Consider the following 26,577-nt stretch of genomic DNA (forward strand, 5'->3'; position numbering starts at 1 on the left):
CCGATTCAGCTCAATTGCTCTTTCAATGTCAAGAGTATTAGAGCACCGGAGGTCGCTTAGAGCCTTTGTTTGGTTGGTTTAGAGCCCGCTTAGCTGACGAAGTGACAAGCGGGTTTTCACGTCGTTTCTTCATAAACCCTAATTTCTCTTCCGAAAGCTTCGACTTCTTGCCCTTACGCTGCATGTTACAGAATCTCGAACCTTCCTCCCTGAGGATCCGAACTACATATTCGTGGTTCTGGTTAACGTCTGTTGTGGTTTCCGCGGCGGCAAATCGGTTCTCCAAATTTGACTGGAACGTTTCAGATCCTGAAATGGTTTGGAGCAGTGTTGGTCGGAGCTTGGCCTTCATCAGACGCAAACGTTCGGCCTTGAAGTTGATATTCAGAGAGCCTCAGACAAGTCGGTAATCGCTATCGGTATTAAACCTATTGATCACGGAGACGTTTCTATGTGCTTCTTGTTCGTCATGATGAAGTCAATCTCATTTTTAGTCATAGTGTCGGGGCTATGATTGGATGCTTTTTGAAACTAAAGGATTGTGTTTTAAAAGTTTTAATCGATCTTAAATTAAACTCCGATTTCGAATTAGACGAATTCGATTTGACAATATTAAAAATATTTACAACAGCCTTTCTGTAGTCAAAGTAACTGTATTAGAAATTTGTAAACGGGATGCCAATTTACTAAAAGCGGATATTGCTCTAAAATGTATGTTAGATGGTCAAGCTAATGACGTAAGCCAAAATCATGCAAAAGCACTTCGAAGACGCATAAAGGAGCGACGACTTTTAATATCTGGAGTATTGCAATATTTGCATGACCGCCAATACCGTAATCACGTGATCACGGTATTGAAATTTTGAATACCGGTATTGATACCGGAATTGAAAAAATCCGGTATTTGAAAGCCCTACTTGCGGCAGTAAACAACCGCGTAAACAAGCACTTCCAAAATCACCTAACCTTGATGCTCGTGGCCGATGATGATAGCCTATATGACACAAAAAAAGTGCTAAAAAAGAAAACTAAATGCGTCCAATAAGAAATTACACGCAACAGCTACTACTTCTTATCGTGACACTAATGAGTTATGTTGTCTACAGTATAGCGAAGCAGCTGTGAAGGATTACAACAGGGGCCGCCACTACCTCTCCGACTTAGCGAAACGGTCCGGTGTTCCCGTGTTCAACAATGTCGACTCAACGATGGCGTGTGTCGTCAGCCGGCTCCGAGCAACGCTATAGCATCAATAAGTGCCAGTCCCCGGGACTCACATACCTTATATCCACTGATGTATGGATCATAACTGTGTTAGACACTCGAATATCGATTGCTATCGGTATATCGGAATTATTTTAATAAAGACAGCAGTGATAGCTGTCTGTTATTCACTAAAGTCCGCCGCTTCGAATTTATAATAGAGTAATTGAACACAACGGCAGTTGAAGCGAATCTCATGTCAAGCATCGTCACTGTTGTGATCGCGATTTGATTTCGTATTCGTTATTTGATTGCGATGCTTTGAGAAGCGGCTTAATCACAACTCACGTAATAAAGACATCACAAAAATATAATTCATCATAAAACAATCATAGGGTAATTATTTTTACTTGCGTGGCGAAGAGTCTCATAAGAGTGTACTTATTAATTTCAAGACGTTTAGTTTAGTACAAAGAATGTCTCTCTTTTATTTCATCACTCTCTATTGCATTATCTAATGTAATATATAGATATTAAAATAAATATAATTCAATGAATGTATGAGCGAGAATGGATGGTGACGGTAATCTTGATGAGGATATAACAAATCTCTGTGATGAATTTGTCTAGGAAATTTTTATAGTACTTTCAATGCATAAGCATAAATTAGATGATAACTATACATATTAGTATTGTTACAAACACAGGTACAGGTAGTAGTCACATGATAGCGCGTGTGGTGGAATATTGTCTGGTGTACACAACGAGCTTTATAAACGACAAAGAAGTCCAATCAAGACATCATAGTCCGAAAAATTGGCCTCCATCAGTTTGCTCCTTTTAAAGTGATTTGTAGCATTCTTTAGTACCTTATTTAGTTAGAAAGAGTATTACGTAGGGACACAAGAGAGTGAGTGTTACTGATAGGCCATATCTCTCTAAGTACTTGTGTAAAATACATGTGACGTTTTACTTTTATCTTTACGACCTATTTTCATGAACGCACAGTTTTATGTTGATCATGATTTACTGGGGCTCACATTGGTTCAAATAGCCGAGTGAACTTCGCACAGTGGGTCTATTAGCTAATTTCTAAATCTTGTTAGTACTAATAATATTGCATTGGCGAATGCTTTTGTAGACATCAGCACTTTACGAAAACTGATTGAGAAAAAGTACAAATATCTTGCTCACGTAGCAATTTTAAGAGGTTTTAGTAGTTATTATTTGAATGATAGCAATGCAAAGTAAAATTTTATAACATTTAACATTGTATACTCATTTTTTATTATAATAAATTGTACCTTTTCTAAAATATCTAATATGCGTCATTGTTAACGCTTGCAAGTGGATAATTATGAAATTAGGTTATTAAAGCCACAATTCCATACCTAATTTAGGTATAATCTATAATATTGAGTAGTTTAGTGGTAAAAATATTTGACCCACTGTCACTAAAATTAAATTCGTAATAATAAAATCCAGCAAATATTATTTGCTAGTCACACACGCCCATTAACATTTTAAGTACTTTGTTAATATTGATCGATAGTACAAATATCTAATTTATAGAAAAATATGTCATATATTAATTGTAATTTTATGCCATGTACGCTTATTTTAAACTAAACATCACATATGTAAATATAGAAATTTGTAATTATCCAAGTGTTTCATTGTTGTTGCCAATTGGCGTCCGCTACCTCGATACCACATTACTTTCTCTTATCAAAGTGAGAGTCCGTATCTTTGACGCCGCACGCTATTGAATATATTTATAAATGAGTATAGCTGTTTTCCACGAGTTCACCCGCGTCCCGCGTCGTAAGTATTACACACAGATGTTAAACCTTGTCGACTATATTTTGTAGCCATTTTGGGTTAAAAATGTCAAGAATTTCAACTTAACGCAATTTTCTTTTGTTAAGCCTATGTAAAAATTAAATCGTATCTCATAATTTAATTTATTTTCAACATTGAATTATAAATAATTCACTTAAATATAATGCTTAACACTACATTGAACTAACTTATTAAAATACTGTCATTTTTTCTTTGTCTTTTCTATGTGATTGTTCCTTAGAAATCTGCTTTTCTTTCTGTACAAGACTGTCAAGCTCTTTATTTTTCTCTAAAATCTGGAGAGTAATGCTTCTATGCCCGTTAGAGCCAGAAGGATACTTAATTAATGAGCTATTCAGTTTGATTATCTCCTTTTCAATTCTTTTTTTGTCTTCAGTAATTTTGAATTGTTCTATGTTCAATACTTTGCTTGAAGACTGCTTGACGTCGAGAGAGGCTTCGGGTTCGTTATCTGGCTCGGTCTTATCGCCTAGAGTTCGATTTAGGAAATTGAAGACATTACGTCTTTCCCGCTCTTTTTCTCTTTCATAGGCCCGTTTGTTACGTTCTTCTTCTTTTTTCTGTAATCGTCGCAACTTTTGTTCGACCTATAAGTATGAAAGGTTAGATGTTAAAAATATAGATTCTACATTTGTATGCAATTCTAGATACTTTATTTACTTGAAATATTTTACCTTCAATGGGTCTTGAGCAGCGTGTTTCTCTGAGATAGCCATACACTGGTCCAGACTCTTGCCCACTGGCAGAACACGAGCCTCAACCGGCTGTACTCGACCGTCGCTTGCCGCGCCTAGACCAGTCCCCGGAATGTAACCCATTGCTAACATCATCTTTGAGCCCATACCCTGTAAAAACAGTTATTTCAGTAACTATCGAAGCCAAACATAGTTTTAATTATTTCTTGATAAGATTAAATACATACTCACTCTAGTATGTCGCTCCCACTCCCCCATAGGGGTGTTGTTTTCATTAAGAAGACTTTTTTCAACAAGTAGCTTGGTATTGTCTGTGATACTATTTTCACATACTGCTTTGCTTTGTGGATACTCTGTATCACTTAAACTATCATCGGAGTCACTATCCTCGTCATTTTCATCTGCAAAAGCAGTTGTGTTAGTCTTAAAAGATCAGAGGACAGAAGCATGTTTTGTAAGGGATAAGGGGTTCCAGGTTCCAGCAGGTTCCTTTACATTTGTCTTTTTAACATTACATTCTCATCTCTAAAGCAACTTTCACAGTAACAATGCCCTTATAGTATTAAAGTAGTAACAACAAATATATTCATTCAAATTATTCAAATAAAACTTACTATTCAAAGGGACAATTTCCTCTATTTTAACTTTGTATTCATCAGCACCCTGTTTCCTCTTCTCTCCAGTATGCACACCATGCTCCAGTTTAACTGAGCATATTCTTTTTTCTAAATCTATACTTTTTATCACTGCTCTATGCCATAAGTGATATTTTTCTGTAGATTTTTTCACTAGGGTTATATCCTGTAATCAATAAGTTTTGATTTATGGATTTATAATAATCACTAGTTCCAGCCAGGCCTGGTGGGAACTGCTTTGCGCACATGGATAAAAATTAGCCTGTATGTAAACCGATAAATAAGCTATATTATTGCCAAGTTTCATTGAAATCCATCTAGTTTTTGAAAAAGGAATGAACATTCATACATAACAACTTTCACAATTATAAATATTCGTGGAATTGAGGATATCCTAATATTGTTAGTCTATACTCTGGAAAGTTACACTTTATTAAAAGATTCAGAAAATAGAAAATGCATAGAAAATAGAGTATACATTTCAATAATTACCTCATTGTCTGGTGGTTTTAGTTTCATCAATATTCTACTACCTACTTTAATTGAACTAAAATCAGGCTCTATTGCTTCTTTTAAATTCGATAAATGCACTAATGCACCATGGGAATATCTGTAATGTTAAATATTTATGTTTAATTTGTACACTAACAATTTGAAAATTATCTTTTTTTGTAATGAAGTACTCACCTACATTGTTCATCATCAAACTTACATTCACCATCAAGATAGAAAGGACATGGCAACATTTCAGCATGTGTCGGATGAGTAAATAGAACACGGACCTGAAAAGGATTAGTTAAATAGGTTATATATTTAATTTGAATAACCATATCTTATATATAAAAATGAATTGCTGTTCGTTAGTCTCACTAAAACTCCGGAATGGCTGGACCGATTTGGCTTATTTTGGTTTTAAAATGTTTGTAGAGGTCCAGGGAAGGTTTAAACGATACGAAGTTCGCGGGGTCAGCTAGTCTTATACATAAAAATTAATTGATGTTCGATAGTCTCACTAAAACTCGAGAATGGCTGGACCGATTTGGCTTATTTTGGTTTTAAAATGTTCGTAGAGGTCCAGGGAAGGTTTAAAGGATACGAAGTTTGTTGGGTCAGCTAGTTACAAATAGAAATATAATAGCAATAAGAGCCAAACCTGAAGATCCTGGAATTGGTCATTATCCTGCCGAGGTACAACTGCACTGACCATAGCATTGTACAGGCCGGGCTGACCGCCCCACTTGTGTGTGTGGTACACTGCACACTTCATACCCAACAATGAAGACAGCTCATCCTTTAAAAAATATTAATTGAGAAAATAAATAATAGTGCTTAGATTCTTGATATACAACTCCAAAAAGATAAGCATAAGTTTAGATTGACATTGATGTCTATGCCTGGTTCAAATGTTTAAAAAGGTTTAACTGGGTATACCTCTATATCCTCCTCATCACTGTCAGATTTATCCTCCTTAGCTGATTCATAAGCCCCACTTTTAGCCATTTCTTGCTGGAAAACATGATGCATTAGTTTACACAAAACTTCTTTTAGAGATATTTGAATATAAGGAATGTGTAAGGAAAGGGACAACTAAAGTTACAATGGAAGGATTTTGGGAAAGTCAACATAAGGGCAACAGGATGATTAAGATGGTATACAAATACAAGTCTCAAAAGTTTTTACCATGAACAAAGCATACTCGTCATCCAATTCATCTTTATTTTCAGAAGATTGGGGCTCAACAGACTTGTCTTTAGGAACCATTGCTTCTAAGTTTTCTTTAGTGAGTTCGATAAGTTGTTGTAAATCTGATCGTAGTGACAACAGAGACTCTTTTTCCGTTTCATCATTGACCGACTCCAGTGTGAGATTGACCATTGCAAGCTAGGAATACATAACAAATTATTTATTTATTGATTTTTAAAGAATTGTTAAGATGTGTATTACAAAACTTTATTGACATTGTGTTCATAATAAAATCATATTAACCTGTTCTTCATACTCATTCAGGGACTTCTGCAAATCTTCCATTATCGATTTCTAAACAAATAATTGTGTTTTGCCAAAGAACATTAACAAAAATTGTCTAAATTAAAATAATATACCGCAGCCACAGATGGCCTAATTATTTTGACACTGACATTTCAGGAATCATGCATGGGTTACCACCATTGGGAACCAGTTACCAGAGTATTAGTTTTAAGTTGTATATATAAGTTTATTTTTAATTTTTAAAATTAATGTAAATATTATGTAAATATTATCTGAATCTATACATATAATAAATCTGTTACCAGATTATAAAATCTCATAATGAATATAAATAATATTCAGATAATAAATAATTATTTATTATCTGAATATTATTTATATTCATTATGAGATTTTATTATAATAAAGTGAAGGAATTTATATTCCTTCTTTCGATTTCTTCACATAAACAGCACTTTCGTCCGCGAACCCAAAAACTATCTGGCACACCCGGATAAAAGTAGCCTATACCATTCCTCGATAAATATTAAGGCTAGGATGAAATCCTACGATTAGTTCCTGAGATTAACAGGTTCAAACAAACACAAATAACAGGCAGCGTTCGTTGCAGTGAACTATTTTCTTTAGCCAGCGTCGTTACTGTCGTATAGCACGCTTATGATTTAGCATTACTCGAAGGGGATACGCAGAAACAATTTCAGAAAGGCGTGCCACCTATCCTACATATATTTAATTGATTATGAATTCCGATTTAATTGCACAAAAAGAAAATATAAGAAGAACCTCAACTTGAAAATATCAAAATTATCTTGTTATCATTAATTGTATTTTTAATAATATGATAAGCTATATTCTTGGGATAGGGTTTAAAAATAACAGTTAATTTCTCAGTTATATCATTAGTTTAATTACAGTCATATGAAAGGCTACTATAAAAAATTGTAAATACAAACTCAATAGGTATTACTTGTTACTATTGCTACCTTTGCTATTTAAAATAAAACTGCCATCGGCCATCACTTTCACGTCGTAACATTCAATTATTGTATCGAGTCTCCTTTCATCCTTTCACTCATTCAAAACAAGAGTCCTAAAAGGTCTCTTAGGAAAAGGAGTTTTGAATGGGCACACCAAGTGATATTATGGTTCAATTGACGTCATCTTTTTCTTAAGGTACTGACTACAATCATAAGTTGACGATATAATGCTATACAATAAAATAAAATAATAGTGTTTACAAACTAGTTTTCAATAATGTAAAATGAAATTAAACTTAGAATAAAATTAAAAGGAATCACTGGAAGTTATGGCAGTTATTTATAATTCTCTTAATGTTTGAATTGTAATTTTCTTTATAACAGTTGCTATGATTTTCTTTACGGTTTCACCTGTATAATTTTCATTGTTATCAAAATTAATAGAAATGGTTTGGAATGTGTCATTCATGATATTTTTTACTTTATCACCAATATTTCCATTATTGACATTTGTGTTGCTGACTAAATCGTCATATTTCTTCAGCATAGTAGACAATTCCTCATCTTTTTCTTTAGAATTGTTTTCTAAATTATTTATTTTCTTTAATAATGCATCTTCACTACTAGCTTGGCTGCTTCTCTCTTCATCATATCTACTTTTTAATACTTTGATTTCTTCCTGAAGACATGATATTTCTCTGCTTTTTTCTTGGTTAATCTTTTCTAATTCAGATACTTTATTCTTTAACATTTCATTTTGATTGTCATTCTGGGCAAGCGTAGGTCTGGTGACATTTTCAACACTTTTATCACCTCTTGGTTTCAGTAATTCTTCATAAACTTTAATTTTATTTTCATACTCAGCTAACAACTTCATCAAAATCTCTGAATTTATACTTGAATTTCCTTTTTGTTCAAAGTTATTGATTTTTTCTAAAACAGAGTCCACTTTGTCAGTTATCCTGTTCATATTTATTCTTAGCTCACTATTACTTATTCTCTGTTCTGATATAAACATGCCCATTTCATTGCTGGGAGTTGATACAAGATTTGTGCTTGTAACTGGTAATAACTGTCCAGTATGAAATAAAGAAACATTTCCTACAGATTCTGTTTTAGGCACTATTATTCTCTGATGAGACTCTGTCACCTGGTGTGAGTCAGACATGTTTTCTGGATTATTTCTTTTTAGAATATTTTTTGCTGGTTTGTGTCTGACAGATTTTGGTTGAGTCTCAATTTCCATTGTATCTGAGGAATCACTAGTTCTTTCTACAGGAAGGGTTCTGGTTGGCAAAACAGAATGGCCCATGTTGGCCATCCTGTTCAAAATGGAAGCTTTTGTTTTTCTATTAATTGAGGAGTCAGTATCGCTACCCTTGTCAATTTTCTTGTTTACATCTGGAGTATCAGCAATCTTGATGGCATCCTCTGATGCTGGCTTTGGAGGATCTTGATCTGTATAGGTTGAATATTTAATGTTTACTTGAAACTTAGTTAAATATTCAGCAACCTTTTCCACTTCTTCTTTTGTACCGTATACACTCCAGTACTTCCTCTGATTATCATAATAAGATACATAAGTGTTGTTTTTGATTGTGACCTCTAAATTGGATGAAATTGTGGTACAAGACAAGGTAGTTTTGTTAGAGTCATAGAGTACAATGTTATGAGCACCAGTTTTCTGTATTTTAACAATGGCAAAACCTATTTTCCCTCTTGCTGTGTATACATTGTTGAACCTGAAAGACAGAAATTTATATTGTCATACCAAATTTATGAATCTTTAGTTTGTTTTATATTATTGTTATTGTAGTTGGAATTCAACTTACCATTCATGTCCAATGAGTGCACAGGCAAATATGCATTCAGTTGTCTTTGCTGGTTCTGGTTTTGGCACAATGTTTTGTGGCTTTGGAGGAACGTACTTTAATGAGTCATTTGCTTTCCCATCGTTTTTTGTCACATTACCGAAGATATTGGCCAGTGATGTGCTGTAAGTCATCAACGAATTCAAGAGTTATGGAAATATATTTAAATGATAGATAGGTCATCAAGATAACTACGGGGAGTCAAACAGGAAATATTAGGCATGATAAAAGTTTATTAATATACAAAACTTACCCAGCCACCGGGGTAAAGAAGTCATCATCAACTTCATCAGTTTCTAACATCTTGATTTGTAATATTTCTGCTAATTTATTTCTATAATTTCAATTGAAGGCGATAAGAGGTCATTGCTTCCACATCATATCCATGTTATTGAGTTAAAAACTAAATTATGATAATGTTTTGATTTTTTTCAGGCCTGCAGTAGATAGTGTCAATCAAACTTGTCAAAGTACTGCACTGTCAATGTCAAAACGGAGTTTTTGAAACTACGTTATGAAAAGCAAAGAAAAAAAGGCTAATTTTCTAAATATAATTCGTTAATTAATTTAGATTGTATTTAAACAAATCAAGTTAATTTTAAGGCAAAAAAAAAATAATTCAGTCGTCAACTTAAAGTGATAAAAAGCCAATCAGATATGAAATCGTGTCGTGTTGTTCGAGTTATAAACGAAATCGACTATATTTTTCACCTATTTTTATAAGGTCACAGTCTATCGATAGTTATAAGGTCTATCGATTTGTAATATTTGTAATTTAAGTTAATGAAACATTACATTAAAATAATAAAGTAAGAACATTTTATTACACACTTTTATCTCGTAACAAAGAATAAATAGCTTTATGCATAGCGTGCAAGTCAATCGACTAATTAAGAATTCGTTATATACAGTTGAGATTACAACTCTATATTGACTGATTCACGTCACACACACTGTCACACACATCCTATTGTGCGTTTCTGTTCGTCTTATCAGTTTTATCACCATTATACAATTCCTCCTGTCTCTAAAATATAACCGAATAATCTCATAAAATCAATTCCAGTGTTAATTTATCTGTAATAGTACATAGTAGTGAATTGTGAAATCAGAAAAATGCCAGACACATTTACATGTATAACCTGCCAAGTTATGTTCAAAACGCCTGAATTACAGCGTGTACATTATAAAGAAGACTGGCATAGGTACAACTTAAAAAGGAAGGTTGCATCAATACCTCCTGTAACGCTCGAAGAGTTCGAACAACGAGCAAAGGAGCACAGAGAGCAGACCCAGAACATAAATCGTGATGAATCAGAGTACTGCAAGTATTGCTCCAAGTTATTCAACACTAAGAATGCCTTTAATAATCACTTGAACAGTAAGAAGCACAAGTTGGCCGAGGAAAGATACGTAGAGAATGAGAAAGAGGAGCATAGTGGGCATTCAGATACAGACAGTTTTGTGAAGGTTGAACCCAGTGCTAATGTTTCTAAGGAACCAAGCAAATTTGTTGTAGTAACTGCTGATGACTCAGGAGATGAGGATATTGAAACAGACTCAGAAATTGAGGAGGTATGTTGTCAAAGCTTTTATTTAGTTTACACACTTTAGGGTAATGTTATGATAGCAATGTCATTGTATTGTGAAATAGTGTTGTCTTATGTCATCATATTTGTTTACAATGTTGTGAAAAGTTTCTGATTCCAAAATTCCTCTCAGAGTGTGCAAAGGATGTGAAAAGCAAAGTAAAAAAAAATACTATGGACTGTAATACTAAACCAAATTAAATTTGATTTCAGCTTGACTCTGACGAGTGGGAGGAATGTCGTATCAAGGACAGTGATTCTCTGATCAAGCCTCGGGACTGTCTGTTCTGCGGCCATCACAGCAAGAACATGGTCAAGAACCTTAAGCACATGTCTGAGGCACATTCATTCTTTATACCAGATGTAGAATATTGTGTCAATATGAAAGAACTTCTTTTGTATTTAGGAGAAAAGGTAAGAAATAATTTTAATATGAAAACTAAATAGCAGATTGTATCAGTATATATCTATACATATTTTCATGTAGCTTACAAGCTGTTATAAAACACTAGCTTCTGCCAGCGGTTTCACCCGCATCCCGTGGGAACTACTTCCCATACCGGGATAAAAAGTAGCTTATAGCCTTCCTCGATAAATGGGCTATCTAACACCGAAAGAATTGTTCAAATCGGACCAGTAGTTCCTGAGATTAGCCCATTCAAACAAACAAACAAACTCTTCAGCTTTATAATATTAGTATAGATGAGATGTCATACATGACCTTGCTAGGGCACGACAATATAAATATTTATAGTACAAAAAATTGTTCGCCTTTCTTTTCTTCTTGTTCATACAGTGTTTCCAATACATATATTTTTGGTTAGTGCAGTATGATTTCCACTTCCATTTGTCTATGTCCAGCATCATACCACAGATTATATAATAGTTACTACGTAACAGATAAATCACTCCATACAAAAAAGTCCATACCTACTGTTATAAGCACCTACAAGTTCCCCAACTACCTACAAATTCCTAGCTGCGTTATAAAATGAACCTTAAAAGCTCGAGCGCTTGACTGTTATTCCAATGCGATAGCGCACAGTTCAGTGACCGCAACCGTGCCGCGGCCGTGCTAAGGGTTGCTTCTTACAATTTATTAATATTTAAGTAGGAAAACAAAGTTACGCTTATTTTAAGATAGCCTTTTTTAAAACTGAGTTTTAAAATAAAAAGTAATATCAAGAATATTTTTCTACCTACTTACACTCGAGATGTGTTTTGATCTACAAAACTCACAATACAGTTCATATAACTAAGTAGGTATCTAAAGTAAAATAAGTAGGTACCTAATGATCTCTGTTGTTAAAATCATAAAGTACCTCTTGATAAGTATTAATTTATTTTAAAAAAATTGAATTACTAGATAAGTTCATAAATATAAAATGGTTTTAAATCTTACAATAGTCGCATATAAACCAACACAACTCAAAATAATCCATCAGTTTGTTAGGTAGCTTAAAAAACCTAATAAAAACCAACAGCATAACATGCCACGAAATAAAAATAATAATATTGGAACGCGCGCGGCGCGTGTGACTATTGAAAGCCCTGAGCCGCGTGGGGCTACCGGTAACCCAGTGAGCGGTAGGCATTTATCGCGCGCAAGTACGTCGAGTGAAAGAGGCCTGATCATACTTATGTTCACTCATGTCATTGACCCTTTTTGTTATTTGTTTAACTTTTCAAGAAGTCTATGTATTTTTTCTTCATAATTAATAATCATAACTCTAATCTTTTGTACTAATAAAGTATTTTTTTATAACATCCACAGATATCACAAGGTTACATGTGCCTATGGTGTAATGATACTGGACGCACTTTTTACTCTATGGAAGCAGTGAGGGGCCATATGATAGACAAGGGACATTGCAAAATGTTGCATGAGGGTCTTGCCCTAGCAGAGTATGCAGATTTCTATGATTACAGGTAATTTTTCTATTACATTGTTAAAGAAAATTGAAGGTATTCGGTAATAAGCTCCATTAAAGGCAAATTAAGTTTCTGCAGCCTTTTTTTTATTAGCCGGTATGGTCCCACTGCTGGGCAAAGGCCTCTTGTCTCACGACTAACTCAAGTTTTTGTTTTTTAGTTCGTCATACCCAGACCACAAAGACGATGATGGTGACGAAGAAGGCATGGATGTTGATGAAGAAGTTGAAGGTCCTGCAGCCCTCCAGGGTGATGACTTCCAACTTGTGCTACCTTCAGGCGTCGTTGTCGGTCATCGATCACTTATGAAGTAAGTTTAGAACAATTCATTGTAAGAGGTACATGTAGAGAGAGACCATTTAGATAGTAGTCAGAAATTAAATAAATATGTGTTATAAAATAGGCTTTCTTGAGTCAGATTTATTTATTCACAGCTGGTGCATAAAACAATGAATATCATTGTAATTTTGTTTAATACAAAGTCCAATTAATGAGGTAGTTATTTATTTTGTGCGCAGTTATACACAGCTGTAACTAAACGTGACGCGTGCGCGGTTAAAAGGTGACCTTCGCTTCAGAAAGCTGATTGTAAAAATATAGCACAAAATAATGATCAATTTCCTTTCCATTACGATTACGTAAAGAGCTGAATTGTTTAAATACGTACTACAGACCCATATATTCATTTTTCAACATAATAAAAAAAGTACCTAATAAGTTAGAAAATTCTCGATTTTTTTTCGCATTGCATTCATAATTCTGTTTATTTAAAATGTCACTTTTGTTAATTACAGATACTACAAACAAAACTTGAGTCAAAACAGTCAGGCTCTAGTGAAGAAATCGGATCGCAAATTGCATAGGTTGTTGGGTGTCTACCGAGCTCTCGGCTGGGCGCCCAAAGAACAGGCGCTGGCTGCAAAGTAAGTGTTTCATATGATCTTTAGCATTTCCCTCAGCCTAGTCTCCCCTTTTTCCCCAACTTTCCTCGCCCTAAGTCTTTTTTTTCCTCCACTTTTCCCAGGTTGTTTGGGGTCGGCGCAATACCTATTTAACCGCGCCATGATTTAACTATCCTGTTTCATGTACAGCTTTGTTCACATAATTTTAGGACGTAAAACTAGATACTATTAAAATCAGAGCTCAGTTTTATGTACTTAAATTGCACATAACGGATGGCACTGTCGCCATATTTCCGTTTGTATATCTAAGCACCCATAGTGATCTTTTAAACACTCAAGAACACACAACACGAGTGGGTTCGCTATCCAAACATCGTACAATGTTCTTTGGTTCCAGGCATATTATTAGATTGGATCCTTTTTTTTTGTTATTTAACTTACCATACTCTTCACTTTTTACAGGAAAGCCCGTGACATCCACTTCATGAAACGCGTACAAGCGAAATGGCAGATGAAGTTGTCTCTCAAAGCCAATAAGTTCCAGAAACATTATCGAGCGCAAGTCAACTTCTAGTCTAGAGTAAGACATGTTTGTATTATACATGAAATTGTATCATACATTGTTTTAATAGATAGTTTAATTTTATTTGGCACCCCAGGCGATCCCAGTAAGCCAGATCAATCATTCAATCATTTGTTTTTTTACTTTCTGATGTTTAGTTGGTACCGTGTATTTTTTTATACGTAATGTAATTGTGTCATACTGTAATACAGTTTTGTCTCACAACACGAACTGAGAATTTATTCTCGAGATTAAATTGGAATTAATTTCATATTTTGCCTTATTTTTACTTCGATTAGACGAATCACAAGGTTTTATTTAAGATGATTTTTAAAACTCAACCTTGTTTTTGTTCCAACTTATTTCGATTTGAAAACGTAGATATCATTAGTAATTAGCCCCACTATCTTCAATATATCACAATTATTCAGTGCTCAGATAACTTTTCGACTGATATGTAAAATATTTAATTTGGATAAATCTCTCTTACTAGTATTTATGGTACTTATCAACCTAATAATGATATTTCTATTATTTTTCTTTGTACTTTTGTTGGTGCTCTGAAACATGTTTTTTTTGTTACACATAATACTTGTTGTTCATGCATACTGATACATGTTGGCACTCTTTATTAAAAATCGTATTGATTCACAAATAAGATATACAATGTGTCTTACGATCTAAACGGTTTACACGGTGTTCATCTCATAATTAATTTTACCGGTTATACATTTCCATCGCTTACTATGTTCTTTTGTTTTTTATAATTATGTATGAAGCAGGTCTTCTCTGATGTTATGCGATATTAATAATAAGTTGTTATTACGTTCGTATTGTTACATCATGACGTTAAAATAGATAAAAAATAATGCGCAAAATAGAAAACTGATAAACATTGTTACGTAATTTTCCTACAAATTGTTATACATTGACTTTATCAATCTTCTAAACAAACGACAATAGTATTGTTCCGATATCAAAATGTTGTTAAAAAAGTTAAATGGAATTTCCTGTTCTAATTTACAACAATGCAACAATTATTAATGTAAAAAATAAAAGTGTGCTAAGTTTAGCTCAACCCTGTTATACTGAGTTAAATTGTTAGTACGTAAAGATAAAATAAAAATGCAATAGAAATAAAAGAACCAGACAATATGTGGTGTTTTATTGTACCTCCGCCGGGGGTGACGTGGTGGGGGGTGAACTTGCTAACGGCGACGGGGATTCTGTTGACGTATCTAATGTCTTCTTGGATTTCGGCAGGTCCTTGCTGCCAACTGATTTCAACACTTTGTAATGTCTTTTTTTTTCTTTTTTACCTGCCTTATCGGACACCTCTTTATAAACTTCATTTTCACCTTCTTGTCCCTGAACGTTGTCTATAGTCCATGGAATTTTCACCGGGTTTCTGTCTAACGTCAAGCTAATCTTGTATAGGGGTAAAGGGTTGACCTTTCCCTTGAAATAGTGGTTGATCACCTTTGATAACTCGTCGTTGATGACGTAGCGTGAGTTAATGTCTGGTATGTTGCTGATATACTTGCCGATGATAGTTTTTATTTTGTCGGTTATGTTATTATTTGCTGCTGGCTCTAGACAGCTCACCACCGTAAGCAAACTTACAAGCTGTAAGTAAGGTTTTCAACAAATTTTTATATGAATTTGGGAACTTGCACTTCTTAGCTGAGAGGTACACATTTTCCACTCAATGTGTTAAGACTTAAGATGCACAAGTAGGTTTATACCTATAATCGTTAAATGTACAGTCAGCTAGTAATTTTGATATACTACGAAATCGGGGAATCGAACCAAGGTCTAATCTTCTTCTTTCGTGTCGATGATATGTCATATATTGAGACTACACTATGTCAGCCCAATATGCCGCCACAGCGAGACCACGGCCGGATGCGCTCATTAAGTACTCCCGCGAGCAAGTTAACCTTGGGTGCGAGTGCGGGGCTGCCGTGCAGACGATGTTCCACCTAAGCGCATGTCTACTGTGCCCTGAAACTTGCTCGCGGGAGGGCCTAATGTGTTGTCAACAGTGAAATCCATATACATGAGTACTCACCAGAATCACAATCATGATGGTAAGGATATTGAAAAAATCAAATACCTCAATAGAATAAGAAACATAAAACAGTTTTTGATTAAAATGCGTTACATAGGTACGATACGCTCATTTGAACTTAGCTCTTTGTGTGACTAGGCAGTTAGCAATAAAACAAGACTTGTTTACCTAATACTTTATTGTGTCACTCATATACTTAATATAGTCACACATTTTACATTTCTACAACAGTATTATCTATGTCCTTCAAACTCTCATAAATAGGTTAATTATTAGGTAGTGTTTGGCTCAATTTTTGCGTCGAATAGGTAAATGCTTCAAATACCTAAGCTAGGTACCAATTAAAGTAACCACAAAATATTAAATTTTCATGTTAGGTAAGTTAACCAGATGAAGATTCTGTACATTGGTACCTAATTAAATAGATAACTAATTAAAATACTATAAAAGGTGAGCATTAGTAAATATGTAAATAGTTATAAATATGGTATATAAGTTAGAATAGTGTTCTATGTTGGACTTATTTATACGTACTAATCAGTCGATTTCAGTATTCAGTCCTGAATTGGTAGGTCCAATACTCCACGAGGCGCGGTGCCTCGCCTAGAAAATCCAAGAGCTGCCTTCAGAACACACATTCCTGCCTCGATGGTCTGCTTCCGGTCATTCTCGTTACCAACTGCAGGGTTAATCTCCACCAGATCCACGGCTCTCAGGCGACCAGTCGCGTACACTATTTCCATCAGACTGATAGCTTCCCGAAGGGACAGTCCACCTCGAACTAAAATATGAAGTATGACGTAGAGTATTTACCTAATTCTTTATAGAACTCAATTAGCAGGAAAGTTGTCGCAAAAAATCTGTCTCATTTTATATTTTCTCAGATAGAAGGTTCATGTATGACGTCTAAGAAATACGAATTGTCTGTCACAGAACTATCTATTTAAATTGATACCAACCTGGTGTGCCAGTGCTGGGAGCTTCTAAAGCGTCCAAAGAGTCGATGTCGAAGCTGACGTGGATAGGTCTGCGGCCTTCAGGGTCCAACCTCTTTAGAACGTGTTCAATTGACTTCTTGATTCCATGCCTAGAAAGGATGATCAAAATATAGGAATCATCGATTAAATAGGTATTTTTAGTATCTAAGAGGAAGGTTTTAGGCATAAACGAGTATCATGGTTGGTCATAGTGGAAGAGGACGACAAAGAACCGATACACGGATTGCGTGAAAAGCGATATGGCTAGAAATACCTAATTGAATAAGGAGTTACTTGTGAGATGACGGCAGTTAAAAGGGAAAGGAGAAAAAAAAATGGGATAAGAGCAGGAGAATGATCATATTAGCATCTAAGACTTTTATAAATTAGATTTGTTATCCTGTAGGTACTTACTCCTCAACATCCTCCATAGCAAACGCGGGCACATTGTATTTCTCTATAGCCAGTCGTTCGTAGTGATCAACGGACCGCAGACCAATGTATCCTAAACTGTTTATGGAGAATCTGCAATGGAAGAAAACATAAGCAATCTTGTAATAACCTAATCATTAGATATCGGACGTTGGCAATAGGTACTCACTTTTTCTTATGGAAAGGTTAGTGGTTGGTACCTCACTTGAGTTATTCAGGTATTTGATTCAAAAGTCTCAAGGTCGTGTCTCATGAATGCATGAAAGTCAGACAGTTTCGTAGGTACCTATATATTTTCATATTTGGAGTGCTAATATTGCCGACGTGATCATAAATACTAAAGAAAAATATGGTCTTCGAAATTAACTCACAAAGGTTCTTGCCAGTCCATCGTGGGTAAGTAGGGCCAATAATGAGAGAATTCCTTAACTAACAGAGCAACTGGCATGCCGTGTACTGAACCAGAGTCTGACGTTTTGTTGGTGTTGATATCTGCATGGGCGTCCACCCAAATGAGGATCATATCATTGTTGACCTGGTAGTGGCCATCCACTGTGCCTGAAATGGGAAATGTTGTCCACTGAACTACTGCAGGTCTTTATAATCAGCAATTTTTGAACGCATGTTCTACGCAAATGTTGAAATAGTAAACCAGCTTATGTTTATTACTCTTTTGTTGATCTACTCTTTAATGAATGTATAACGTAACGAGGAACATGCTAATAAAATTGCCCTAATCCAAATGCTAAAGCTTAACAAAGCAGGTTGAAAGTTCCTTACCGACGCCAATGGAGTGATCTCCCCCTATAGTGACGGCAACTCGGCCATCATTGATGACTTCCGAGACACGCTTAGACAGCTTCTTGTTGCAGGCTGACACCAGAGCCAAGTGTGCCATGTTTTCCATCGTCACCTCTTCTATGCCGGGCGTCTCGATGTCACCATAATCTTTCACGTCGAGGCCGTCTAAATGTTATTGTTAAGTTATTTTTTGTTTTCTAGGTTATCGCAGAAAACATTTAAAAACGAAACAAGTGAAGCCAATGTACCTATAAGCGTGTTAAAAAGAGGATTTACAGACCCTGTGCTAACTTCATTTCTACTATCTACAAGAAAATGCAGGTTCACAAGAAAGAAACAGGAAATCAGATAGCTTTATGCACATGGGTTGGGTTAGACACTGTTTTCGTCATTGGCCATTAGCAAGTTCAATTTTATTACAGAAAGTTTACCTAAACCTAAATTATCCTGATCACATAAAATCTGTAAGATTGTTCTTAAAAAATCTGAAAAATTTTACCAATTTCACACAGTTGCTCTATTAGGCCGGCGTACCGGAGAGCGGCCGGAGCCACGCTCACACCATATTTCTTCTGTCCTTTCTCGAAAGGCACGCCGATGATCCCCACCTTCTTTAACGGCTCCCATTTCTTCGCTTGACTCATATTTCGCACTAACACCTTACAAACATTCATTTTCATTAAATTTTATATTCTAACTTCAGTAATATAATACGAGATCTTTACGGTCGCATCTCACGCTGCGAGATAACTGACTGGGGAGCATAGACGCTTATCATTAGGGAGCCAAAGTCAAAGGTTAAAATTATTGTTTTGAAGCAATTTTTTCAACTACATCTTCTGATCTTTGTGTCATGTGATTATAGTAATCAGGAAATCATGTGTGCGATAAAAAAAAAGATATGAAAAAAGTGAAAAAGTTTAATGAATTGTAGAGCTTTGTTAAATAATTACGATGCATAGCCAGCCCTACTTGCAGATGGATTTGATTAGGGACATCGCAGGGAGTAAAGTAATTGAGTATAAGTCTCGTCAGGGTTCTCTACTTTTTTCTTTTATAGTAGAGGATCCGTAAAATAATCTTATCAAAGGTATATATGTAAAGGGCTATAGGAGTTCAATACAAACCACAAGAACTTAAGTGGAAATACATAAATTTCTGTATATCTACTTCAAAACTACGAGCAACTCAGATTATACATACATATCCTTGCATTGCACTTTTGACACATTGTATCTTCAATAACCATATAATTGTTTAAAATATTGTTAGAATAAGTTAGGTATAGGTACTTACAGGATCACACTCAGACGATGATTGAGTTACTCACGAGTGTTGACTTCTTTTTTATTCGTCATCAAATGTTTACGATCCCTGCTAGTGTTAGATCGTAATACATGCTAATTTCCGATTGAATATTAGCGAGTCAATGGGTCTATCACGAGTTAATGAACCTATTTTAGTCCTAAGGTTCGATAAATAGGAAAACCAGTAATAACTTTATGCAAGTGCTTTACTAATCACTAATAATATACAAAAAGGTTTGAATAATTGACTTTGTTTCAAGCTGGTGCCGCCAGTAGTACTTTTTAATTTATGTTTATTTACTGTGTTTATTTGTGATTTATCTATCCACGGCAGATAAGGTCCTATGACGGTAAATATATTATATTTGATTCCCAAGTTTTTCATAGTTAGAGTTCCACAAGGAGTTGCAGTAATGCCAACTAGTTCAGCGCCATACAAGACTGGCGCTCCGGTGCCGAACTCAAAGTTGTACGTCTTCGTGTAGGACGAGTACTCGATGCCACACACGCAGTAGTACCATTTCGGGTTCGTACATGGGGTTTGATGGTAAGCTTGATGCTGAAGTGCTACCGTATCTGCCGTATTGAGTCTTCCAAAGCCAACGGCTATTAGTTTTTTCTCCTTTAACTCCGATGCGTAATAGTTGCCAATGTCAGCCGAATTAATAAAAACTTCCAAGACGGGGCGCGTCACAAATACCAGACCAATATTGCTATGCATGCGAGTGACATTGGGATCCGAAGTTTTTAGATCAAATATGTAGTCTGCGTGGAGTTTGGTGTAAGCTACTTCGAACACAGTGCCGTTGTTAACGTGTTTGTTGTACATGGCAGCACTAATCAGAGCATATTTGGGATCGTAGGTGACGCAGCTGCCCGACGTCAAAATCGATTGCTTGCTGATGATACTACCCGTGCAGATGTAATCTTTCATGCCATTTAAAAGGCCGACCACATATGGATACTCTTCTGCCAGTGACTCTATTACCTTCCAGTCTTCGGGATTCGAAGTGGGCGTGCTCCTGAGCGAAAACACCCGACATGCAAAAACTATAACTATCAGGACTTTGGTAATAAGTCGCCATGTCAGAACTAGCATTTGATAATTGTATTTAAACTAATTGAAGAAAAACATTTCTCAAAACAACCATACTAAATGTCTGGCAGATGACAGACATTTTTGACATTAAAATCTTTTTTAAAGGTAAAAAGTTTGTACGCTTTCTGCTCTTGTCTGTGAGTGATTTTCCTAATTTCTTTTTTTTCATGCTCTGTTGTGTTACAGAATTTGATCACTCCTTTAGTAACAACGTGACCTTCGGAGTTCAAGAAAAAAACGCAAGAATTTTGGGGTACCTACCGCGGCAGTTACAGGTGAGTGTGAAATTGACGATCACAATGTGGTAAAATCGAGATATTAAGTGTGGATCGCAAGCGCAAGATTGCTGATTACCAAAATAAAATACTTATGTGATGAAATGATACAAGTAGCGATTTCAAAATTAAAAACATTTTATTCAATACCTATATAGTTTCCACTTGTTGTTTGGTCCACACTCTGTGGTCCAAAGCTAAAAAAGTAGTACCTAGGCCACATTAGTTTTAGTAGTGTAAATCGGACTATTTTACCTACTGAGATTAGAGTTCACCAACAAAACTAAACAAGTATACTTTTCTGATATTTGTATAGATTGGTCTTTCAGCACAGGTCTTCTAATTGTTGTGCCATTTTCACAGTTCATAAACTTTACCCTATGTTTTGGATATTTATCCGGTGAAATGATAAACAGGCTTACGCTTATGATAATGTTAGATGGATGATGATCATGTTTTATTTCGACAATCCAAAATAAACAAATATTTGAATTGCAAGGGTATTTTGTTACATCGCCTTCACTTTATCTGGTTAGTTGAGCGAAGTACTAGAGATTATTTTTTGGAAAACAAACCATCCACTGTACTCTGAAGGCTTCAGTGCTTTATAATTCAATGAAAACACAACATCAAACTATGACCTACCCTGGGGCTGAAGGCGGGTATACAGTTTGTTGTTTTCAAGGCAGACTGCTCCAAATAGAAGGACATATTATTGTAGAAACATATAAACTTATCGTCAACACATGTTTACTGAACACGGGAACTTCCATGACCGGCGGTGCGTGACACAGGCTCTGCTGATATTGTCAGATTGCCAATTGTTGTCATGTCAGTCAGTAAATCTGTAAATCTCCAAAATGCTGTCCTGCAAACTGACAGCTGTCAACTGCACAAAAAGACGCGGTTTCATTCACGGTACCTAGATTTAATACTTTATTATTTTTTTTACAAAAAAAATATAACAATATTGCCAATTTCAGGGAATTAATGTTGTTGATAAAACAAAATTTTCAATTGTAATTTTAATAAAACCTTGAGATTCTGCAAAATATAACCAAAAGTTTAGAACAGCTGTTTTACGTTCTTTCCTTATTTTCAAGATGAAGCCTAAGGAGCTCTGGTTTTATGAAAAAGCAGGTGTTCTTGAGACGTGAAGTGCGCTTGTATTTCCATTTCGCAAGTCAGCACGGAGGCGAGCGGTGCGGACTGCGTGTTCTATCTACGCGATCTCAGCTTGTAAACTTCTTGCCGTGCGGACCGCGAGCTTCGCCTGAAAGCCTGCGCGTGATGCGCCGTACTCAAATATTACAATATGTTGCCATACTGAAGTACTCTTCAGACCGTGTAAAAACGCGTAAAAAATACAGGTTCTTGTAAATTGTTTTAACGCTACGTCTGTTTTTCTTGGAGAGAGAATAGGGGCACATTTATAGTGAACTAGCTGTTCCCCGCGGTTTCACTCGCGTTCCGAGTGAGTTTTTTTTATTAAATAAAAAGTATCCTATATTCATTCTAGTACCGTTAAGTAGTTTTTGCGTGAAAGCGTAGCAAACAAACGGACTTCTAAAAATAATATGAGTAGGATTTCTAAAAATGGGGTTGTGGGATGGTTTTATTCCAATTATTCCTTGGAAACAGCGAAGCGTAGCAACTGGACAATAGCATTTGAGTAGTAGAATGAGTAGGAAATTGCTGCTTTCCATTAGTCGAGTAATATAACTGTGGTTTTAATAATCTAGCTTAGCTTTCCAACTTGTAGAATACACACGCAGTAAGTGCTGCACAGCGTTGAACTAGTATCAAGTACTTAACTATAACGTATGAAGCTCGATGTTTAACTTGCAAGATATGTAAATATCAATGCATGCAGTTTCAAATGTATCCATTAGTCTGGATTTATTGGAAACTAGAGACTGCGGTGGTCGAATTCAAAGTTAAATACTCCTTGTATTTACACGTATTATGAAGGAAACTGTCCTCTAACGGAAGTCTGATAGCTTATCTAATGGCCTGAATTATTCAACGATAGTTTTTATAGGGGATTTTGGAATATGCAATGATATAAATATGTTCCCTGATCGGGAGCATCACGATGCTCAGATTGTATCGAAAATGTTACATAAAAACCTATCTTGCAGAGGAATTCTTCTGGTGGATGAGTAAGCACTCCATGGTTGAACTAAGCAAGTATGTGTGTTTACCTAAATCTACTTTGGCAATAAAATAAATGCGATCGATCTTGCCAATCGGCATTAGAAAAAGTCTTGATTTGAATTTTCTCTACCAATTTATTTGAGGTTCTGCGAAATCTTTCTAAGACCTTGCAAATTGTACATTTGCTCGGCTTGTCTTCAATCGATTGGAAATTCCGACTAATGAGTGTACAGTGGGAAGAAATTCTCGGTAGACAACCGAGGGCACGCGCGACAAAGTCGAAGCGAAAAAAACAACTAATTTCCGTCGGCGGGATTACAAACGATGGAATAATCTAGAATCGATCCTGGAAAATCGAGATTACAAAAAACTACTTTGTGGGTTACATTTATTTTTGTTTCGTTTTAAGACAGATAAGGATAAGAAATACAGTGTCTGATATAAATAGAAAGTATATTTTAAAATATCACGCATATAATTTTTTCGTCTGTTTAATTACAATAGCTATTCTTTCGTCGTCATCGTCGTGGTGGCCTAGTGGGCAAAGAACCAACCTCTCGAGTATGAAGGCGCAGGTTCGATTCCAGGTCAGGCAAGTACCAATGCAACTTTTCTAAGTTTGTATGTACTTTCTAAGTATATCTTAGACACCAATGACTGTGTTTCGGATGGCACGTTAAACTGTAGGTCCCGGCTGTCATTGAACATCCTTGGCAGTCGTTACGGGTAGTCAGAAGCCAGTAAGTCTGACACCAGTCTAACCAAGGAGTATTGGGTTGCCCGGGTAACTGGGTTGAGGGGGTCAGATAGGGCAGTCGCTCCTTGTAAAGCACTGGTACTCAGCTACATCCGGTTAGACTGGAAGCCGACCCCAACATAGTTTGGGAAAAAGGCTCGGAGGATGGGAATAACAATAGCTATTCTTTATCAAAAGCGTTCAACCGTAAATAAAAAATACAGGAGGTACTTTGCTCTGTTACTGCCGTCAAACGTCCATTTGCGAGAATCGTAATTTTATTTTATTCTTCGTATTAAAATTGGACATAAAAGGTACACTAATGGAATTAATGCGATTTCTATTCGTTCTTTTGAAACAGAACTTTATTGAATAATAAAATAAAAAGTCAATTGTTGCTGAATTGACTCGCCAATGTAGGTATAATATTAAATGATATGAGCGTATTACCATAACCATTAATTGTTATAAGCTTTATAACCATTATAAATGAAATATTTTCAAAAGTGCAATCTTATTACGGGTTCAGACGATATTTTCAGAATACGTTGTACTTGATTGAAACATGTATCATTTTTATGTGGGGGCGTGATAACTCAATAAAGTTTGCCAGTGTTTGCGTTCTCCTAATTAATTATATGCGAGGCCCTAATAAGTAGCTGTTCTGAACAACATAATACGTAATTTTTACTTAGCCATTAATAAAAAGGTTTTCATGATATGAAAACATGGCGTTCAAAAGGCATCAAAATAAAATTTTTTGTTAAATTTTTTATTAACTCTCTTTTTGAGAAGAAAAGAATCGTAAAATTTGAAATGTCCGAGAAATTCCAGAAAAACTTGAGATAGAAGGTACGCTCTTAAAGAATGCTTTTAAAAAAGAGAGATATTTTAAAAATGAACAACAATGTGACGCTTCAGGCATTTCCGTCGTTCACGACTCGCTTCGAAGCCTTTAAAACTGCAGGCGTTTGATTTTATTTTATTTAAACGTGGAGCGCTTTCACGTGCCCCTGGCAGACACAACACGACACCTCGACGACTGAGGTGAAATATAAACTACCCTTTGTTAATGCCCTTTGCATTGAGCATTTATTGCTTTGCCTGTGCATAGCCTGCTTTCTTTGTGCTACGTAAGAACCTAGACTTGAAAAATATGTGTAAGTACACACACTCGTTTTGTGAAGAAACATTACCTATGTCTGTACAAGTAAATTCTCCAAAATTCTTAAACGATATTTTCAATTCTCTCGCTTTCTTACTTTATTCCCTAATGTAATAAAAATACATTTGTGGTCACATTATTCTTTCTGACACGGTTTCATAGCGGTAGTGACCTGCAGTATTCGATATTCGCGCCTTTAAAAGCACTTGGATCGAGTTGGACCTTTCTTCTCAAAGCGCTCAAGGAAAGGGCTTTGGGTTTTCATAATACACAAAAAGAACCTTTTTATAACGTGGCACAATGAAGCCCAAATCACACACGTGCCTATCTTAGGAGGGACAGGCACACGATTGTTCTCCCACGGGGTGCCGCAAGATTTTCACAGCTTTATACGTATCCCTCTCCCTCGGGCGCAGCTTTCATTTGAATGGGTCGTCAGATTATAATAACTTGTGCGGACGCCGGGACGCCGACGTGATAAAGCTGGTGGAACAACTTTTTGCGTACACCATACTCCCGAGGGTCGCGGCTGGCGGCAAATTAAGTCTAGATCGCACTAACGCATCTAATCTAATGTTTTCATATTTTTGTGAAAAAGTCGCCCAAATATTTACATAATAATCTTTTTATATGCAGGTAATGCTTTTCCATATACGTAGGTAAACTGAAACTTGTAGTGCGGTGTAGAAGCATAACGATTTGCTTTTCTTTGCGATTGTTATAAAAAATCTTTGAACCTGTATGCTCACATTTTCATTGTGAATACACACATTTTCCAGAGTGTACTCTGCGCGTTAGAAACCTTTATAAAACTCAGCCATTCGTGTGGGTAAACTTTTGCTCTTTTAAGATGCAAATATATGGGGCGTTCGTCATTTCTATGTTCGGAGGGGACGAATCCGTAAAGTTGTATTTTCATATTAGATCTTACATATTATGTAGGAAGATGTAGTTTATAATATAATCTGGTTTCGATTTTTTTACTACATTTAAAGTTTAAAGAAAGTAAATTCTGACCTTATGTTATAACACCCGAACATCTCTACGTCTTTCAGTCATTAGAACGTTGAAAAAACTTAAGAGGTTTGAGAGTTGAGACTATTTAATTTCCTTCTCGTAGTCCGCCGGGATTTGCCCACATTTAAATAAGAGGACTTTTCGCTAAAAAGAAAGCCCAAGGATACGGAGTTCGGTGTAATTTTAGTGGAACACGTAAAACTGAAACGGTTGGAGGTCACCGGGTCACGAAGTGAAATGTGGTTCACATAAATGCAAATTGTGCGTCTGAGATTTTATACCAAGTCGAAGTATCGCAGTTTATTGACTTTCGTTAACGCTA

General features: G+C 35.7%; 6 protein-coding genes across 21 annotated transcripts in view; 2 read left to right on the plus strand and 4 right to left on the minus strand.

The window, feature by feature from the left end:
* The window catches only part of LOC110370032 (uncharacterized), a 45,278-nt gene extending 42,412 nt beyond the window's left edge, over positions 1-2,866 (plus strand). For all 15 annotated transcript variants that reach the window (XM_049842564.2, XM_021325801.3, XM_049842567.2 and 12 more), the window contains one exon: positions 1,107-2,866. In XM_049842564.2, the coding sequence (XP_049698521.2) occupies positions 1,107-1,247 (141 nt within the window). In that variant the 3' untranslated portion in view covers positions 1,248-2,866. The remainder of the gene's footprint in view (positions 1-1,106) is intronic.
* Positions 2,867-3,151: 285 nt separating this feature from the next.
* Positions 3,152-6,542, minus strand: LOC110370090 (zinc finger CCCH-type with G patch domain-containing protein). Its single transcript, XM_021325823.3, has 10 exons — positions 6,383-6,542; positions 6,077-6,277; positions 5,828-5,902; positions 5,550-5,687; positions 5,084-5,178; positions 4,889-5,006; positions 4,376-4,562; positions 3,993-4,162; positions 3,741-3,911; positions 3,152-3,653 (listed from the first exon to the last, which is right to left on the minus strand). Exons 1-10 carry the CDS (start codon positions 6,422-6,424, stop codon positions 3,237-3,239), a joined length of 1,614 nt encoding a protein of 537 aa, XP_021181498.3. The 5' UTR covers positions 6,425-6,542; the 3' UTR covers positions 3,152-3,236.
* Positions 6,543-7,274: 732 nt separating this feature from the next.
* LOC110369897 (repetitive organellar protein) lies at positions 7,275-9,710 on the minus strand. Its single transcript, XM_021325512.3, has 3 exons — positions 9,487-9,710; positions 9,195-9,356; positions 7,275-9,104 (listed from the first exon to the last, which is right to left on the minus strand). Exons 1-3 carry the CDS (start codon positions 9,534-9,536, stop codon positions 7,703-7,705), a joined length of 1,614 nt encoding a protein of 537 aa, XP_021181187.3. The 5' UTR covers positions 9,537-9,710; the 3' UTR covers positions 7,275-7,702.
* A 454-nt stretch (positions 9,711-10,164) lies between these two features.
* On the plus strand, positions 10,165-15,373 carry LOC110370276 (cytoplasmic 60S subunit biogenesis factor ZNF622). The gene is made up of 6 exons (XM_021326058.3): positions 10,165-10,808; positions 11,036-11,236; positions 12,597-12,751; positions 12,915-13,064; positions 13,549-13,677; positions 14,119-15,373. The coding sequence occupies exons 1-6, from the start codon at positions 10,350-10,352 to the stop codon at positions 14,228-14,230; spliced, it is 1,206 nt and encodes a 401-aa protein (XP_021181733.3). The 5' UTR covers positions 10,165-10,349; the 3' UTR covers positions 14,231-15,373.
* Positions 15,352-16,391, minus strand: LOC110370583 (uncharacterized). Its single transcript, XM_021326495.3, has 2 exons — positions 16,290-16,391; positions 15,352-15,844 (listed from the first exon to the last, which is right to left on the minus strand). Exons 1-2 carry the CDS (start codon positions 16,302-16,304, stop codon positions 15,383-15,385), a joined length of 477 nt encoding a protein of 158 aa, XP_021182170.3. The 5' UTR covers positions 16,305-16,391; the 3' UTR covers positions 15,352-15,382.
* Positions 16,392-16,519: 128 nt separating this feature from the next.
* On the minus strand, positions 16,520-21,963 carry LOC110370372 (arginase, hepatic). Of its 2 annotated transcripts, none has more exons than XM_021326176.3 (7): positions 21,826-21,963; positions 18,999-19,158; positions 18,479-18,664; positions 18,070-18,256; positions 17,681-17,791; positions 17,249-17,376; positions 16,520-17,070 (listed from the first exon to the last, which is right to left on the minus strand). In XM_021326176.3, the coding sequence occupies exons 1-7, from the start codon at positions 21,889-21,891 to the stop codon at positions 16,844-16,846; spliced, it is 1,065 nt and encodes a 354-aa protein (XP_021181851.2). In that variant the 5' UTR covers positions 21,892-21,963; the 3' UTR covers positions 16,520-16,843. The 2 variants fall into 2 exon arrangements, with proteins under 2 accessions (XP_021181851.2, XP_021181928.2); XM_021326253.3 differs by lacking the exon at positions 21,826-21,963 and adding an exon at positions 19,796-20,990.
* Between the last annotated feature and the right edge of the window lie 4,614 nt (positions 21,964-26,577).

Source organism: Helicoverpa armigera, chromosome 5, assembly GCF_030705265.1.
Source record: "Helicoverpa armigera isolate CAAS_96S chromosome 5, ASM3070526v1, whole genome shotgun sequence".
In the NCBI taxonomy this organism is placed as follows: domain Eukaryota; kingdom Metazoa; phylum Arthropoda; class Insecta; order Lepidoptera; family Noctuidae; genus Helicoverpa; species Helicoverpa armigera.